The following is a 20,040-nucleotide window of genomic DNA, read 5'->3' as shown; positions in this document are numbered from 1 at the left end:
TTACAGCAACTCTGAGTTCTGAAAAAGGGTCAGTCACTGGACTTAAAATGTTAACTTTGCTTTTTCTCTGCATGTGTTGCTAGACCTGTTGAGTTTGTCCAGGAATTTGTTTTTGCTTACTACAGCAACTCTGCCTTAATTTCAAATCCTAACTGGATTCTAACTGTTTTAATTTAATATGAAGACACTTGCACAGCTATTGCATCTGAGCAGCTCCACACAGAGGTGAAAGGACTGAAATGGCAGGTAATCAGAAACAAAAATTTCAGCATCAAATACTTCCAATGAACTTTCCCTTGTGATATCAGAAACATCCACCTGAAGGCATGTTTGGGTGAAGAAAGTCCTTTGATTCACTCGCTTTTATCCTCAGCAAATGTCAACTCATTACAATTTTTAATGTTCACTAAACAAGGAACTGGCTACTCTGACAGCATACTATTCCTCTCTGCTGAGGATGGATGACCTTCAGGATAATCGCACCACCTCTCTTGAATGACACAAGAGTCTATGGTCATCTGGGACTATGGTAGCTTTCAAATACCATATATACTTAAGTAATGGTTGATCTCATCCAGGATTATGTGTGCATATTTTTGTGTGTTATGTGAACTCCCTTGCACCTTAAGTTCATGGATGGAAACAACAAGTTCACAGTAGACCAAAATGTGGTAAAGTCACATTGTAAAGTTCTATACAAAATATTTGCATTTGGAGCAACTGTAAACATTAGTTTTTAAGTATAAGCGGATGTAATGGTCAACCAACAAAGTTAGTACTATATATACTCATAAGTGGTGAGCTTCTAAGACTAGATTTTTAGTCAAAAACAAGGGGGTCAACTTTTACATGAGAAACTGAGAGTCCATTCTGGTTATTTTTACTGAGTTATTTTGTGATTTCATCTTCCAAATTTCCCCTGTTGTGTATTTATTCTATGGCTTCTGTCAAAGTTGAGATTCCTCCTGTATGCAATGTTCTCCAATACTCTGAATTCTCTAGCTTTTTAAACATTTTCTATTTATATAGAATATTTTTAATATATTTTATGATATATTTTGTTCTGTGTTTATAGCTGATGAACAATTATTGCCTGCTTTGCCAACTCAACGACAAAGTTTGAACACACCTGTGCATCTACCGTTCCTTCTTGATACCATGTTCCTATTACAGGGTCAGATTGACAGGATCAAAGTGAGATAGTAGCCTTGACATCACGAGTTCACATGTGCAGACATGAGAAACTGAACTACCACTTTTGATGTTGTGGCACACTATGAATCTATTGAGTAGATTGGCACCAGGACACATTTGACATCAATGGCCAGCGGACAGCAAGTAAATAGAGCTAAATGTTGTGGGTCAACATATACATGAAGTATTTGAAAGTTTAATGATTTTTTTTGTCTAAAAGTCAGGATTCATTTTTAGATGAGATATCAACCGTTACTCAAGTATATATGCTATGTGAAAGCTGCCATAGTCCCAGAGGACCGTAGTCTGCTGTCTCATTAGAGAGACACAACTGGTGGCAAGTTTAACCTGAGCGTCATCATGCCTCAGGCAAAGGAGAGGCTGAGAAAGCTAGACGTTCCTGGTGACCTCAGCTGGTACAAGAATCGAACTGCACTGTTGATGTTACTCTGCATTGGAAACCAACCATCTAGGAAAGTTAAATAGACTTGTGTCAAAATTTAAGAATATGGCATAAAATATTTACCTCATTCCCATTTTATGTGCCAGGTGTGGAGTGGGTTGAACAACAATTTCAAAGAGCGAGGGGATCTTCTTTTGGCCTGGAAGACATGGTGGTCCAGGGGGTGGAGGGCCTGGAGGTGGAGGACCTATTGGTGGGGGACCAGGTGGTGGGGGACCAGGTGGTGGAGGTGGTCCCATCATGGGAGGCCGAGGAGCATTAGGCATGTTCGAAGGAGGTGGCATTGGAGGCCGAGGTGGTGTGGGTAACAATCCAACTCCAGGTGGCGGCTTAGGTAAGGGAGTGATTCCTTGTTTTTTCAGTTCTTCCACTTCCTTCTCATCCTCTGCCCCAGCTTCTGCCTCACTGGCTAGCATCTGATTGGAAAGATGAAAAATTAATAATTTAATGACCAGTTCATAGAATCATTAAATGATACGACACAGAGAGAGGCCCGTCATGCCTGTGCTGGTTCTTTGGTAGAACTAGTGAGTTAGTCCGATGTCCCTGCTCTTTCTTCATAGCCCTGGAATTTTCCATCTATCAAATTAAATTTCCTTTGGAAAGTTCCACCTCACTTTCAGGCAATGCATTTCAAATCATAACAAATTGCTGTGTAAACATGTTCATGTTGCATATAGTTCTTGTTGCCAATCATTTTCAATTGATGTCCTAATTATTAATCACTCTGGCTCTGAAAACAGTTTCTATTTATTTGTTCTATCAAAACAACTCATGATTTTGAACACCTTTATTAAACCCCGTCTTAACCTTCTCTGCTCTCAGGAGCACAACCCTCAATTTTCCAGGTTCTCTACATAACTAAAGTCCCTCATTCATAGTCTATGCTAGTAAATCTCTTCTGTACACTAAGCAAAGTCTTAACCCTCTTCATAAAGTGTGATGACCAGAAATAAACAATATCACAGCTGAGGCCGAATGAGTGCTTTGAAAAGATTTAGCACAGCTTCCCGCTCTTGTCCTCTTTGCTTCTATTAATAAAGGATCCCATGCACTTTAATTACAGCCTTCTTTGCTTGTTTTATGCCTTCAAAGATTGTGTACATACAGACCAGGTGTCTCCGTTTTTGACCTGCTATAAAGTTGTACCATTTGGTTCATATTGCCTTTCCTCATTCATTCTACCAGAATGCAGCACTTCACATTTCTCCACATTAAATTTTACCAATCTATGTTCTTCCGTAACCTATTACAATCCTCCTATTGTTCACTAAATTTCCGAATCTCATTGCAAACTTTGCACCAGAGGCTCTGCAATTTCACACCCTTACTTTCTTTCAGTTTGCATCCCATCTGGAGACATTTTATATATTGCAGTTTTTTTGCAAATCCATTCAGGTTATGTGGCTCCGTTTGCTGGTTCATCCCTAATTGCCCTTGAACTAAGAGGCTTGTTAGGCCATTTCAGATGGCAGTTGAGAGTCAGCTATGTTGTTGCAGGTTTAGAGTTACATGTAGGCCAAACCAGGTAAGGACCACATATGTCCTTCCCGAAAGGACATTAGGTATATAAAGGACATGTATATTTACACAATTAGATTAGCTTTTTTAATGCCATGGTGGAATCTGAATCCATGTCCCCAGAACCTGGGTCTCTGAATAACTATTTCAGTGGCATTACAACTACACTACAATTCTCTTTACATTCTCTTGAATTTTATGATATCCAATGTACCTCCTACCACCTTCTGGCAACTACATCTTCACTAATCCAGATATCTGGAAATTACTCATTTCATACCTTAGCCATCCTTTCTGCCTTCGCAAGATCACCTTTCTGGTCCATAAACAGCTCTACCCTTTCTTTGATTACCTTTTTAATTTTAACTGTTCGCAAAGACTTGTAAACACTGTTCAACACTCCCAAGAGTGCAGCCAACACCAGGACTTTGCTAACAAATGGAAAGAACTAACTTATGCACAGTGGAAGACCATCATTTAATCTACAGATATGAACCTCTGGGGATTTGTAAAGTTACCTTTTATTGACTCCTGGTAATGAAGGTCAACTTCAGTGGCAGAACATGAATTAAATGAGGCTGCACAGCTGCACTGCATGTCAGGAGAGCCACCTCAACAGACAAATTTTCCAGAATCACCAGAATAAATGACTTCTTTTTTTGCTCTGCTCTGATAGCATAAAATTAAACTCTCAAACTGTGAATGTGTAAGAAAGGCAATAACACAATGTAAGAAGCTCCAAAATCATGGACTGGAATGGCTTTAATGCAACTTATTTCGAAGACAAGCAATTTCCCTGCATGAAGGTTGTAATTTAGGCTGCCAATGATACGAGAATTATATTCACTGAAATGAACAGTTTCAAGTCTATCAGTTTCAGTGCTCCCAAAAGAACTGAAGGGAAATAATTACTGTAGTGATTCATGCTGTCAAATGCAGATTTGACATTCCCTGGTTCAATCTACGGCCTGTGATGTGAGCTGATTTAGGCGGTCATAATGATCTCACAAATCAGCCAGGATTCCTTCTGTCCAAAATTATCCAGTAACCACCTGCTGAAAACTGCTCACATACAAATACTTGAGAGAACATGATTACATTCAAACATACCTCCTCCAGCCCAATGATAAAATAATCTGTAAACAAGTTCTAGGATCACAACTGAAATGACTAAAGCGAGGTGCCAAAAGGCTACCACCAACTAGATGCAACTACATCCTGCTGATAGTGACTGCTAACAAAAAGGCAGAAAACTGGGAAAGAAAATCTGTAATTTGCTTTACCTTGTCCAGCAGCTCCCTGGTTTCTTCAGTTAGATGTCTGTGGGAAAATTTACACTCATCACCTTGGTAACAATTTCCAGTTGTATGAAAGAACTTACAAGGGAATTCATGTGAGGCATATTAAGGACAATGACTTTCTTGAAAAGGCAACAGATTTTTTTAACAATAGAAACTCAACAAAAATTTCATCAATTACTTTTACATTTTTCAAACAGATCAATAACTTACAAGTCAACGACCACTCAGAAGAATTGATTCTGTTAATTCCATAACTACCAAACTACTTTCTAAACTGTAGGCGGTTAGGGTTAGCTTTGTTCATATACGCATAAACGCTTGCCAACAGTAAACATTAAAAATTTCCAGAGAAGCACAAATTAGGCAGAAAAAATATCTTCTTAAGTTTATGGAATATGTAGAAAGTTCTAGGATCCTCAGGAACTTTCAGACTTTATTGGATAGCTCAGAGGAGATGTATTTTGTATGATGCTAAACCTGACCTCTATCAGATAATCAACCGGAAGTGACCTCACAACTCACCACTCTGGAGTCAGATCAAGACTTTTGGATGTTATGCTGTATCCTTGTATTACTGTAATGTGGCACTGAATTGAACAACCAACACCCAATGTGCGGAGCATCAAGGTTGGAAATAGCAGAAGAGAAGTAAATTGAGTAATACTGACAAGCAAACACCAAGCTTAAAAGTTTTAAAAGACCTCAGTAAGGATGCAACTTGTTCAACAATTAAAAGGCTCTTGGAAGAAAACAGATAAGAGTATACAGAAAAAGAAAGGAGACATTATTAACTTCATTCAATATACACCTGTACTGATTTACATAAGTAGATCTCTCATCACACAAATTGCAGACAGGCTAATGATATACCAAGATTTTATAAAAGGTAACGTGCCATGCAATGGAGGTTAAATTATTCTGCTGCCATGGTGATAATATATCCTTATTTACATATCGTAATGGAGACAAATTGTTGTCCATACAGCATGATTATTTCTTATTCTTCTGTACACTGGCTTATCCAGTTATTTGACAGGAGGAAGCTTGCATATTGGCTGTTCTGAGAGGGTGGCATAGGACATGGTTCAACAGGTGAGAAACACTGTCAGAGGTTATATAAGATTACAAAGAGATCTTGAACAATTGGGCCAATGGTCTGAAGAGCTGCAGACGGAGTTTAATTTGGATAATGGGAAGGTATTGCATTTTGGTAAAACAAACAAAGACAAGACTTATACAATTAAAAGTAGGGCTTTGTGCAGTGTTGTAAAACAGAGAGACGTAGGGGTTCAGGTACATAATTCTTTGAAGTTTGCATCATATATAGTGTGGGTGGTTAAGAAGGCATTTAGCACGCTTCCCTTCATTGCTCAGACCTTTGAGTATAGGAATTGGAGTGTTATGCTGAGGTTGTATGGGACATTGATGAGGCCTCTTCTGGAGTACTGTGTCCAGTTCTGGTCTCCCTGCTACAGAAAGGATATTACTCAGCTGGAGAAAGTTCAGAAGAAATTTACTAGGATGTTGCTGGGAATGGAAGGTGTGAGTTATAAGGAGAGGCTGAATAGTCTGTGACTTTCTTCATTGGAGTGTAGGAGGTTGAGGTGTGACCTTACAGAGATTTATAAATTAGTGAGGGTATAGATAAGGGGAATGGCAGGTGTCTGTTCCCTGGGGTGGGAGATTTCAAGACTAGGGGGCATATTTTTAAGGTGAGAGGAAAAAGATTTAAAAATGACACGTGGGGCAATATTTTTTACACAGAGTGGTTTGTGTATGGAATGACCTTCCAGACGAAGTGGTGGATGCAGGTACAGTTACAATGTTTAAAAGACATTTAGATAAGTACACGAATAAGAAATGTTTGGAGTGATATGGGCCAAATGCAGGGAAGTGGGACTTGTTTAGTTTGGAATTACGGTCGGCACGGATAAATTGGACCAAAGGGTCTGTTGCTGCGCTGTATGACTCTATGATTCTAAGTTGGGGAAATCTTGGGTTAATGCAATCATTCAAGCTGGCTCATAGAATATCAGCCATGGCAGAATGGTATGGAATTGAGATTATGGTCAGTTTTGAAAAGTACAGAACTGGTGAAATACAGACTGCTTTTCATGCTTAGAAAAGACAACTGCTGCTTCCATATAACAATGTAAAAAGTGGCACTCTTCAGCAAATGGCCGATTCTGGAGTTAGCCAAATGATTACAGGGCTGTCAGATGAAGCTTGGAGGGTTGTGTTTGAACAAGTCAGAAAGAATCACAAATTTAGTCTAATCTTAATAAACATAACTATGATGAGTCTGAAGAGTGACTGAATGCTGAAATAAAAATGTTTACAGGAATGAAGGGCTATACTTGAAGGAAATACATGAAATTCATTTAAGACTACATATAAAATGAAAGTTTAGACTAAACCTTATTGTTTAAAAAAAGTGAACTCCCAAAATAATTATTTTCGTGTACATTCTCTACTTACCATAGCTATTTACATAGAAATTCACCAAAGATCCTCAGACAGCACCTTCCAAACCCATGGCCACTTCCATCTAAAAGGACAAGGGCAGCAGGTATATGGGAACACCATCACCTCCAAGTCACTCACCATCCTGAAATATATTGCCGTTGTCGCTGGGTCAAAATGCTGGAATTCCCTCCCTAATAGCATTATGGGTCAACCCACAGCAGGAGGACTGCAGCGGTTCAAAAAGGCAGCTCACCACCACCTTTTCGAGGGCAACTAGGGATGGGCAAGAAATGCTGGCCAGCCAGCGATACCCACATCCCACAAATGAATAATAAAAAAAAGTTTACGCAAGCGCTTAAACCCTGTAAAATTGCAATATTTTTTATGAAAACATTGTTTTCCTGTAAAATTGTAGTAGTCACTCTGCATAGGAAGTATTAATTGCCATTAACCAGTTTTTAGAAAATTAAGGTTAAGGTGTGGTGGTGACATTAAAATGTGCACGTGCAAAGTTTCACTCCTAGAAAGTGAATTTGGAATTGGTGGTAGCACAGTCGGGATTGTGCACTCTGTCAAAACATAATTGGTAAAACGAGATTATCAACTGTGCCAGGAATCAAATGTTCCATGAAAGCACTTAATATTGCACTGAAATTACAGTCTTTATAATGTCAAGATCAAGGTTTGTAGTTTTTGCTTAGGTCTTGCATCAACATGGCTTACACTCCTCTTAGCAGAACCTGGCTGAGTTGTACCATCAGTTTAGCCTCACCACAAAGTCAGAATACAGAAGGATATTGTGCATGTACAAACAATTTTCTGCTTTCGCACAGAATCCATTGTAGTAAAATCTGCAGAGCTCCCGCTTTCTTGGTGGGCCTAAATCATGGCTGAAATTGCACTGGTCTCCCTGTAAAAATGAGAAAAGTATTATTTCTTCATCATACTCGTTTGAATATAATTATGCAAAACAAAATATGGCAAATAATTTTTAAAATAAACACGTTGGTAATTGAGGTCAGGTTTAAAAGTTAGAGAATCTTGTCAAGTAACAAGGATTATTCATTGGTATACACTTTGAAGTCTTCAGTCATGCAGACAGTGCATAGTTGCAAATAAATCATATTAAAAGACAAGGTGAAGTATGGCTTTGCACAACATGCATAGTGGTGAAAAAATAGGAAGCTAAACAAATGTTGCTCAGTCATTATGGATGAGCATGAACAATTTCAATCAAAAGTGACAACCTGGGGATGGTATGGTAACTGGAGGACATAGTCACATTTGCCAAATCACACTTTACAGACAATGTGAGGCTGTCACTCAACTAACCAAGAGACAAATCTCCCAATTTTAGCATGAATCTCCAACATGCTAGCTAGAAGGACTTGTAGGATTGAGGGCTCTGGGTTTATTGTTGTCATTTCCAGTACTTCGATCAATGCCAGGTGGTCAGTCCAATTTCATTCCTTTTAGACATCATAGCAGTTTCATACAACTCAGTACTAGGCTATTTCAGAGGGCACTTAAGAGTCAACCACATTCCCGTGCTTTGAATTCAAGTGTAGGCCTGATGAGGTAAAGACAGCAGATTTTCCTTCCCGAAGCAACTTTAGTGAACCAGCTTCTCCATAACTTTGTTTGTCGCTGCCATATCTGTTCTGATGATGCCAGCTTCCACAGGGGGACCTTGAGGTTGGTTGGCTCACCGAGCTGGTTTCTTGTTTTGCAGACGTTTCGTTACCATGCTGGGTAACATCCTCAGTGCAGTCTCCAACGAAGCATCGGTGTGTTTTCCCGCCTGGTTTTTAAACTCTGGGGTCCATTGAGATGGATTGCCTCACTTTCGGGGGACCTCAGAAATGTCTATCTTTTTCCTTAACCAAGGACTTGCCACTACAATGGTCAACAGGGTCACTTGCTGTGCCTGACTCATTTCCCGCACATCTGCCCTCACCCCTTCTCTTGCCTCCCCCAACAATGACTGGGTGTCCTTGGTCCTCACTTTCCATTCCACCAGCCTCCTCATCCAAAGGATCATAAACCATATTTTCATCACCTTCAGCGGTATGCCACCACAGACATATATCTCCCTCCCCTCCAAGATGAGTCCCCTACAGGACACCCTGGTCAACTCCTGCTCCACTCCCAACACAGCACATTTCCATGCAATCACAAATGATGCAACACTTGCCCATTTGCTTCCTCCCTCCTCACTATCCAAGGCCCCAGACACACCTTCCAGGTTGAACAGTGACTTACCTGAACTTCACTCAATCTACTCTACTGTATTTACTGTTCAAATGCAGTCTCCTCTACACTAGGGAGACGGAACACAGACTGGGTGACTGCTTTGCAGAACACCTATGTTCTGTCCATAAAAATGACCCAAGCTTTCAGTTGCCTGTCACTTCAGCACACCACCATGTTCCCATGCCAACATTTCTGTCTCAGGCTTGCTGCAGTGCTCCAGCAAGGCTCAACACAAACTTTAAGAACAACACCTCATCTGTTGCTTGGAGACCTGAGCGCCTTCAGGATTCATTCCCAAGTCTGCAATTTTACAGAACGACCATCTTCTTCCATGTCTATTACCTATTTCCCACATCCCAGGCCTTGTCATAACATGGGTTGCATTCAACACTGCCAACACATTTGCACCTAAACATATCCCTTATTATCGCCTAGCTAGCTTCTCTTCTTCCATGTCTCATTATCAACAATCTTTTTATTTGCCTAATTTATTTTCTCTGTCTCCGTGAGCTCAGTCTCCACCTATCCACTCACTCTTACTTTCATCATCAACATAAATATAACCATTTCCTGCCTGTTATCGGTTCTGAAGAAGGGTCAGTGGACTCAAAACGTTCATACTTTTTCCTCTTTACAGATAACGCTAGACCTGCTAAATTGACAATGGTCCACATTATTGAATTCAACTTTTAACTCCATACATAACTGAATTTATATTCCACCAGCTGCCTTGGTAGGATATGAACCCATGTTCCCAGATCATCTGCCAAGGGTACTAATCCAGTGAGGTTACCACTATGCCAATGCCTCCTCCAGCATGACTGTCAAGAAGACTGTCCTACTCTCATCTCCTATCTGAGATGCATTGTAGGGATTCGCAGGTTGGCACTTAACCTGTGTAGCCACTTTATGCACAAAACCTCTGTGACAATCAAGTCTTACAACTGGACATGAACAAGGGTCATTCTGGCTCAAAAGGAGAGAGGGAGGGATGCTACCCACTGCACATCTCTTAGAAGGTTTTACAGAACCATAAGGGTTTTCATGGCAAACAATGATAATTTAATGGTCACAATCATAGAGCTGTAGAGCATGGAAACAGACCCTTCAGTCCGACTCGTCCACGCTGACCAGATATCCTAAGCTAATCTAGTCCCATTTGCCAGCATTTGGCCCATATTCCTGTAAACCCTTCCTATTCCAAGTCAAAATGCAAACAACTTAAAATGAAGGGCAAAATCAAGTACACAGTGGTGTTTTACTTTAGCCATGGTTATAGAATTACACTGAATTTGAAACAAATAGCTGCAACTATTTACATAACATACTAACATATGTATGCACATTTTAAATTCTTTTAAAAACTTAACTTTGGGCAGAAACTATGGTTAACAAACTGGAGTTTCATTTCTAGTCTGTGTTGATTTATGGATAGAAGTTTTGGTTATAATTCATACCTGCATCTCTGACATAGAGGGGGATATTCAGATTGCATTTCTATTCTTAATCACTGCTGTCAGCCCAGCTAAAGCATCTGGTGTGTGAATGCACATGAACAGCTTGATTACTGTGAACTTGGTTAATACAATATAGTTTCATATTCTGTTTCTGGTTCATGTTAAAATAACTAAACTAACTCAGCTATGAATATAGTTACAGGAGCTGTAATTCTTAAATGTACATCCTCACCTTTGAGCATCTGCCCTCTACAAAGAACTTGCAGAGTACTTTCCCTTTCTTCTCTCCACACGGCTGATGTCCAAGATCATGCACATTTCTTCTATGCATCGCTTCACCAAAATCCTAGCAAAACATAACGGTTCAGGAGGATATAGTGAGGGATTTCATCGTGTTCAACACAATCAACTGCTATGTCAAAAAGAAATATGTGTAAATCAGAGATGCAACAAGGGTTGGTGTACAACTGAATTAGAAAATAGAAGTATAACTGACATCAAAAACACTAAGAAACATGGTTTTATGTCATTATTCATTATTACCAAACGAAGATATAGCTTGACGTGCACTCCCATTACAAAATAATGTCTTATACTCCCTCACACTTCATTATCTGGAGAACATACCAGGCTGCATTTTGTCACATACAGCATGGAAACAGGCCCTTCGGTCCGAATTGTCCGCACCAAACAGACATCCCAATCTGACTTAGTCCCATTTGCCGCATCCTGGCTCATTTCCCTCTAAACCCTTCCTATTTATATACCCATCCAGATGCTTTTTAAATGTTGTACTTATACCTGCCTCCATCACTTTCACTGGCAGCTCATTCCATACATCCTCTGCACGAAAAAGTTACCCCTCAGGTCCTTTTTAGTCCTTCCCGTCTCACCTTAAAACCTATGCCCTCTAGTTTTGGACTCCCCAACTCTAGGAAAAAGACCTTGGCTACTCACCCTATCCATGCCCCTGATGATTTTATAAACCTTAATAGGGTCATCCCTCAGCATCCAATGCTCCAGGGGAAAAAGTCCCCGCCTATTCAGCCTCTCTCTACAACTCAAGCCCTGCAGTGCCGGAAACATCTTTGTTGTTTTCTGTACCCACTCAAGTTTAGCAACATCTTTCCTACAGACGGGCAGCCAGAATTGAATGCAGTATTCTAAAAGTGGCCTTTCCAGTGTCCTGACATCCCTACTCCTATACTCAATATTCTGACTAATGAAGGCAAGTGTGCCAAATGTCTTCTTCACCACCCTGTCTACCTGCAACTCCACTTTCACGGAACTATGCACCTGCATCCCTAAGTCTCTTTGTCCGGCAATGCTCCCCAGAGCCCTACCATTAACCATACAAGTATGCCCTAATTTGCATAACCAAAATGTGACACCTTACATTTATCTAAATTAAACTCCATCTTCCACTCCTCAGCCCAACGGCCCATCTGATCAAGGTGACACTGTACTCTGAGGTAATCTTCTTCACTGTCCACCTATTTTGGTGTAATCTGCAAACTTATTCACCATACCTCCTATATTCACATCCAAATCATTTACACAAATGACAAAAAGCAATGGACTCAGCATTGTTCCTTATGGCACATTGCTGGTCACAGGCGTCCCATCCGAAAAGCAACCCTCTACCACCACCCTGTTCCTACCTTCAAGCCAATTCTGTATCCAATTAGCCAGCTCCCCCAGGATCCGATGTGATCTAACTTTACTAACCAGCTTACCATGCGGAACCTTGTCCAACACTTTGCTGAAGTCCAAATAAGATAATAGATCTACTGCTCTGCCTTCATCAATGTTCTTTGTCATCTCTTCAAAAAACTCAATCAAGTTAGAGAAACTCGATTTCCCACACACAAAGCTGTGTTGACTATCCCTAATCAGTCCTTGCCTTTCCAAATGCATGTGAATCCTTTCCCTCAGAATTCCCTCCAACAGCTTAGCTATCACTGATGTAAGGCTCGCCGGTCTATTGTTCCTTGGCTTTTCCTTATAGCTTACTTAAACAATAGCACCACATTAGCCAACCTCCAGTCTTTTAGCACCTCACTCGTGGTTTTCAATGATACAAATATCTCAGCAAGGGGCCCAGCAATCTCTTCCTTAGCTTCCTACAAAGTTCTGGAAAACACCTGATTAGGTCCAAGGGATTTATCCACCTTTATGCATTTTAAGAGCTTCAGCACCTCCTCTTCAATAAAATGAATTCTTTTCAAGACATCACTATTTATTTCCCCAAGTTCCTGAGCTTCCATGTCCTTCACCACAGTAATTACTGGCACAAAATATTTGTTTAGTATCTCACCCATCTCCTGTTGTTCTGTACATAAACTGCCACATTGATCTTTAAGGGCCCCTATTTTCACCCTAGTTACCTTCTTGCCCTTAATATACTTACAGAATCTCTTTGGATTCTCCTCAACCCTATTTGCCAAAGCTATCTCATGCACCTTTTTGCCCTCCTGATTTCCCTCTTAAGTATACTTCTACTGCCCTTATACTACTCTAGGGATTCACTCAATCCCAGCTGTCTATACTTGATATGTGCCTCTTTCTTCTTCTTGACCAGAGCCTCAATTTCTCTAGTAACCCAGTATTCCCTACACCTACCAGCCTTGCCCTTCACACTAACAGGAACATACTATCTCTGAACTCATTATCTCATTTTTAAAGGCCTCCGGCTTCTCAACTGTCCCTTTACCTGTGAATAGTCTCCCCCAATCAACTTTTGAAAGTTCCTGTCTAATACCATCAAAATTGACCTTACTCCAATTTTGATCAGTTCTATCCTTTTCCATAACTATTTTACAACTAACAGAATTATGATCACCTGTCCCAAAGTGCTCCCCCACTGACATATCAGTCACTTGCTCTGTCTTATTTCCCAAGAGGGTCAGGTTTTGATCCTTCTCTAGTAGATACATCCACATATTAAATTAAAAAAAGTTTTCATGTGCAATCTTAACAAATTCCTCCCCATCCATGCCCTTAACACTATGACAGACCCAGTCTATGTTTCGGAAGTTAAAATCCCCTACCATTACAACCTTATTATTCTTACAGATATCTGAGATCTCCTTATGTATTTGCTTCCCAATTTCCCACTGACTATTTGAGGGAGCCAATAATACAGTCCCAAGAAGATGATCATTCCTTCCTTATTTCTCAGTTCGACTCAAATAACTTCACTGGACAATCTCCCAGGAGTATTTTCCTGAAGTACAGCCATACTGTTATCCCTAACCAAAAACACCTCTCCCCTCCTCTCTTGCCTCCCTTTTTATACTTCCCATACTAATTATATCCTGGAACATTAAGCTGTCAGTCCTGTCCATTCCTGAGTCATGTTTCTATAATGGATGTGATATTCCCAGTCTCATGTTCTCAACCATGCCCTAAGTTTATCTGCCTTACCTGTCAAGCCTCTTGCATTGAAATAAATACAGCTTAATTTACAGTCTTACCTCATTCTCTGCCAAGCTCTTGTCAGCCTTGACTATTTGACTTTCTCCCCTGATCTACTCTACCAGCCTCAGCCTTTTCTCACTATCACTTTGTTTCCCACCATCTGCCCCACACTTACTAGTTTAAAGCCTCCCGAATAGCACTAGTAAATCTCCCTGCAAGGATATTCGTCACCTTCCAATTCAGATGGAACACTGCACCAGCTCCTCAACCACACATTCATCTGCTCTATCCTTCTACTCTTACTCTCACTAGTTTAATGCACCAGTAGTAGTCCAGATATTACTACCTTCAAGGACCTACTTTTTGACCTTCGCCTAGTTTCCTATATGCAGAACCTCATCTCTTTCCCTACCCATGTCTTTGGTACCAATGAGCACAACAACCACCTGCTGGTCATTCTCCCCTTTCAGAATATTCTCCAAGATATCCTTGACCCTGGCATCAGGGAGGCAACATATCATCCTGATGTCTCACTGATAGCCACAGAAATGTGTATCTGTGTCCCAGACTGGACTGTCCCCTATTACAATTGATCACTTAAAACCTAACATACCCCTCATTACAGTACAGCTACTCACAGTACCTGAAATCTGGCTGTCTTTGCTACACTCTCGAGACACTATTCCCCGCTATAATTTCCAAAACGGCATACCTGTTTGAGATGGGGATAGCCACTGAGGACTCCTGTACTACCTGGCTACCTCTCCTACCATTCCTAGCGGTCAATAATGTACCTGACTGCAACTGCGGTTTTTCTACCTTTTGTTCAATCAACATTATTGGAAACATCACAATCAAATTGATGGGAAATAATAAGATGAAAGACAGTGCCTTATGTGTAGGTATTGCTCAGCAACTGATAAAGAATCCAAATCTTGGCTACCCAAAATATGAAGGTAACAAAAATGTGCGAAGAAAGAGTGAATGGAAAATGTCAGAGCTTCTCATCCAGCATGTTGTCAGAAACAAGTGAAGAGAAAAATTCCTCAAAATGGAAGAGTTTCTGGTTGATTTAAGAAATTACTGTAAGCAACAAGTCCCACTAAGGGACATGAAAATATGCTTAATCGATGGCCTGAAATTACTCCACCTAACAAAGAGATTAAAGTGGTAGGCCCAAAACAATTCCAGGATTTCTGCCCCATTCACACTGCCAGATACTTTCAGTAGAATAGATTAAAGTGGTTGGCTCCATTGAAAAATTTCAGATCCCACTCCACTCCCTGCAAATTTCAATGGAGTTGGGCAAGTTTTGAAGGTGATGCTACTTACACCAGCTCAAAGATATCACAAACCATAGGAGAAGTCCTGGTTTGGAAGCAGGAACAATTTGATAGGCAAGATAGGAAAGGTGTAAACAAGTTTACATGTCATAATGAAATGGTGTATAAGTCATCAACGTTTTTAATACAGTGATTAATGATAGGGCTTTATTCTGAAAAGAGAAATTATCATTAAATCACCCAGCACTGTGAAAATGATAAGTCTTCAAGTGATTAAAATACATTATCCACTGGATAATGTGCTCTTCTACATTGTACAAAGTTGAAATTCAGTTCTGACTGTGTCAGTTGTTCTCTGTGCTTTAAACAGACATGCAGCCACAAGAGCTCAGAGGGAAGTACTGAGGTCCTGTGAAGTCTAAGACAACAAATTAACATTATACTGCTGGACGAGAAAGTCAATACATGGCCAATTCCAATACATCTGTTCCTTTATACCTACTCACATAATGGAATCTCAGGGTGATCTGTTTGCCATTTTTCCTTCTCTCTTGCTGAAAAGTGGCTAATTAGATCTGGTGTTCTCAATGGATTACACTTAGCGAGATATAACTGTCAGTCTATGAGAAATCTGTATTGAGATTTGGTACACTCCACTGGGAAAGCAATGAGATCCAGTACTCAAGGTATGGAGCATTATGACCTCAAATCCATCAGTGTGCCAATGTTTTAAGTTACAGAACTGTCATATGCAGCTTGGTATATTTGCTTCATACCAGAAGAGTTATTACTGTTACCCAAGTTGTTAAATGAAATCAACGTTAAAAAAAGTTAGATCTCACAAGTGGAAGGTAAATTGGTATTGGAAACAACGTGTAAGCATGTGGGCCTAATTGTTAGCAGCTCATACTGGCACAGGACAAGTTCCACCTACCTCAATGTGCAAGTGTGTATTAGTAATACAATAAAAGCTGAAAAACACTGCCAAGACAGATCATTGCTGGCTGGTTATAAGAGGCAGCAGAAAGTAATACACAAAGACCTTTTTATAATATTTACATAATTTCTCTTTTGTTTCATGAATATCTTTTATATGACTTAGCAACATGTATATTTACACACCTCTTTAGGGGTAACAGCACATCAAGTAATAATCAATTCTCAGAAAAAGAATTTCAGATTTTACTCTTACCTGCATATCTTCATCATAAAGATCATCGTCACATTCAACCATGGGATCCATCATATGTCCAGGTGGTCCATGTCCTGGTGGTCCGTGTCCTGGCCCAGGACCATGACCAGGGGATCCATATGATGGCCCTGGTCCAGGTCCATGCCCAGGGGATCCATACGCTGGACCAGGCCCATGTCCTGATGGTCCAAGACCAGAACCAGGTCCATGTCCAGGACCTGGAGGGGGTCCGTGGCCTGGACCGGGGCCATGGCACGGAGGCGGGCCATGACCAGGCCCAGGTCCATGGCATGGAGGGGGCCCATGTCCTGGTCCTGATCCTTGCGCATGACCTGGGGGACCATGTCCCTGGGGACCATGCACAGGCCCAGGCCCATGTCCTGGAGGTCCATGTTCTGATGGTCCATGTCCTGGCCCCGACGCATGTCCTTGTGGTCCATGCACTTGGCCATGTGTTCCTCCTCTGCCTCCTCTTCCACCCCGTCCCCTAGCTCTTCCTCGGCCACCTCTGCCTCGAATACCACGTCCTCTACCACCACCTCGACCAGGACCTGCAGAAAGCAGAAACAATAGAATTTCAATCAAAATAAAGTCAGGGTAGAACATAAAAGAACACAACACACTGAAAACAAACCGGAATAATAATAAACAAATTATTAAATGAGTAATGATGTCTGCAATGAGATGCAAAATAAAGTCTCGCAAAGTTGTATCATATTGCATTCGAAACATTAACTGTTTCTCTGTCCAAAGATGCTGCCAAACCTGTTGGGTTTCTGCACACTTTTTGTTTTCATTGCATCATAATACCGTTTTTATCAGTAATGATTATTCCACTGAAGGGCACGCTTGCCTTCATTGCTCAGACCTTTCAGTATAGGAGGTGGGACATTTTGTTGAGACTGTACAGGACGTTAGTAGAGTACTGTGTACAGTTCTGGTCTCTCGTTTCTAGGGTTGGATATTATTAAGCTGGAGAGACATCAGAAGAAATTTACCAGGGTATCGCCAGGAATGGAGTTTTTGAGTTATAAGGAGAGGCTGGATAGGCTAGGACTTTTTCCACTGCAGGATAGCAGGTTGAGGGATGACTTTATAAGAGATTTATACAATCATGAGGGAGATAGATAAAGTGAATAGCAGGTACCTTTTCCCTAGAGTTTCAAGAGTAGGGGGCATATTTTTAAGGTGAGAGGAGAAAGATTTAAAGAAGACACAAGGGACAATTTTTTTTTTAACTCAGAGTCGTTCGAGTGGGGAATGAACTTCCAGAGGAAATGGTGGATGTGGGTAGTTACAATGTTTAAAAGACATTTAGGTAAGTACATGAATAAGAAATGTTTGGAGAACACGGGCCAAGCACAGGCAGGAGGGCCTAGTTTAGTTTGGGATTATGGTTGGCATGGACTGTTTGAACTGCAGGGTCTGTTTCCATGCTGTATGAATCTGTAATAGTGTGCGTGAAAGAAATCACGTGGTGAGAGATAAGATGCTTTGTAAAATTTTATTTGATCAACACAGTTTAAATTCACATCTGTTCTGGCATGGGCAGTCCATGCAAAGAACTTGCAGAAATGCTTGGGGCCACACTCCATATCAATAGGTTTTTGCTAAAAGTCCAAAAATTCCTTCAGTAATGAATGATCATCCACTGAAGTGGGATGGGACTACAATTAATTCCACTTTTTCTTCAGTACTTCAATTCCCAGCTTTCAGGAAGAAGGGGATTCATTAAGGCTGAGGTTTCAAAGAAATTTAACATGCCTTACAGCATCGCATAACGCAATGAAAAATAAATTTTAATCCAAGGCACTTGGCATAATACAAACGAGAAAGGCAGAAAAAGTGGAATCGTGTTAATGCAAAACAATAATTTTACAACAAAGCAACTAAACGAGTTGGGTGTGTTCCTCAAGGTTAATAAACACTGATGGTATACTGTTGACGTATCATGTACTTCACATACACATCACATTGGAAAATGCTGACAGTCAAATTATGGAAGTTGCCAGGGGGCAGCCGGGAAGGTAAGTTTGTGTATAAAGTACTTGCCTCATGAATAGGCAGCTTCAATTTCAGCGGGAGGAGTCGTGACAGCGCAAGCCAGGGGGCAGTCGGGAAGGTAAGTTTGTGTATAAAATACTTGCCTCGTGAATAGGTGGAGCAAAGGCTGAGCAGGAGCAAATCGGACACGGGGACTACTGGGTAAGTGAACTAATATATTTGGGCAGTGGTTAAACCCATAACACTACACGTATAGTGTTTCCCACCCATCCTCCTCCTCTAACAAAAATTAGACTCTGTGTGGAGGGTCGGTAAGGTGGGGTCTTTTTTCTTTTTTATTCTTTCTCTTTCTCTCTTTTGGCAATTTAGAGCAGAGGGGATGGAAGCTAGAGCAGTTGCATGCTCCTCTTGTAGGATGTGGGAGGTAAGGGCCACCACTAGTATCCTTGCTGACTTCACCTGCGAGAAGTACACCCGACTCCAGCTCCTCACAGACCGCGTTAGGGAACTGGAGCTGGATGAACTCCGGATCATTCAGGAGTCTGAGGGGAGTTACAGGGAGGTAGTCACACTGAAGTTACAGGATAAAGGTAGCTGGGTCACTGTCAGGTGAGGGAAAGGGAATAGGCAGACAGTGCAGGGATCCCCTGTGGCCGTTCCCCTCCATAATAAGTATAACGCTTTGGATACTGTTCGGGGCGGGGAACCTACCAGGGGAAAGCCATAGCGGCCAGGTCTCTGGCACTGAGCCTGGGTCTGTGGCTCCAACGGGAATGGGGGAGAATAGGAGAGCGATAGTGATAGGAGATTCAATGGTTAGGGGAAAGACAGGAGATTCTGTGGTCGCAAACAAGACTCCGGAATGGTATGTTGCCTCCTGGGTGCCAGGGTCAGGGATGTGTCCGATTGTGTCTACAGGATTCTTAAGGGGCAGGGTGAGCAGCTAGAAGTCGTGGTACACAGCGGTACCAATGACATACTAGGAAAAGGAATGAGAACCTTAAAAGTGAATATAGGGAGTTAGGTTGGAAGCTAAAAGGCTGGTTGAGCAGAGTAGCAATCTCAAGATTATTACTGGTGCCACCGGCTAATGAAGCTAGGAATAGAGAACGAGTGCAGCTGAACACGTGGCTACAAAGCTGGTGTAGGAGGGAGAAGTTCAGATATGTGGATCATTGGAATACCTTCTGGGGAAGGTGGGACCTGTACAAGAGGGACAGGTTGCACCTGAACTGGAGGGGCACAAATATCCTGGGCGGGAGGTTTGCGAGAGCTCTTTGGGAGGGTTTAAACTAGTTTGGTGGGGGATGGGAACCAGAGCTATGGATCAGAGGATGGGATAGCTGGTGTACAGGCAGATACAGCATGCAGAGAGTCTGTGAGGAAGGATAGACAGTTGATAGGGCAAAGTTGCAGTCAGTGTGAAGGGTTGAAGTGTGTCTATGTTAATGCAAGAAGTGTCAGGAATAAGGGTGATAAACTTAAG

At 41.3% G+C, this 20,040-nt stretch overlaps 1 protein-coding gene across 2 annotated transcripts in view; it reads right to left on the bottom strand.

The window, feature by feature from the left end:
• Nucleotides 1-20,040, bottom strand: part of zc3h4 (zinc finger CCCH-type containing 4) — a 72,221-nt gene that overhangs the window by 18,730 nt on the left and 33,451 nt on the right. For both annotated transcript variants that reach the window (XM_048618309.1, XM_048618310.1), the window contains exons 5-9: nt 16,551-17,101; nt 10,888-11,001; nt 7,744-7,855; nt 4,462-4,571; nt 1,721-2,073 (exon numbers count right to left, since the gene is read on the bottom strand). In XM_048618309.1, the coding sequence (XP_048474266.1) occupies nt 1,721-2,073; nt 4,462-4,571; nt 7,744-7,855; nt 10,888-11,001; nt 16,551-17,101 (1,240 nt within the window). The remainder of the gene's footprint in view (nt 1-1,720; nt 2,074-4,461; nt 4,572-7,743; nt 7,856-10,887; nt 11,002-16,550; nt 17,102-20,040) is intronic.

The sequence above is a fragment of the Rhincodon typus genome, chromosome 39, assembly GCF_021869965.1.
Source record: "Rhincodon typus isolate 14 chromosome 39, sRhiTyp1.1, whole genome shotgun sequence".
Lineage (NCBI taxonomy): Eukaryota > Metazoa > Chordata > Chondrichthyes > Orectolobiformes > Rhincodontidae > Rhincodon > Rhincodon typus.
Note: the sequence above shows the minus strand (reverse complement) of the source record. Positions and strands in the feature narration are given on the sequence as shown.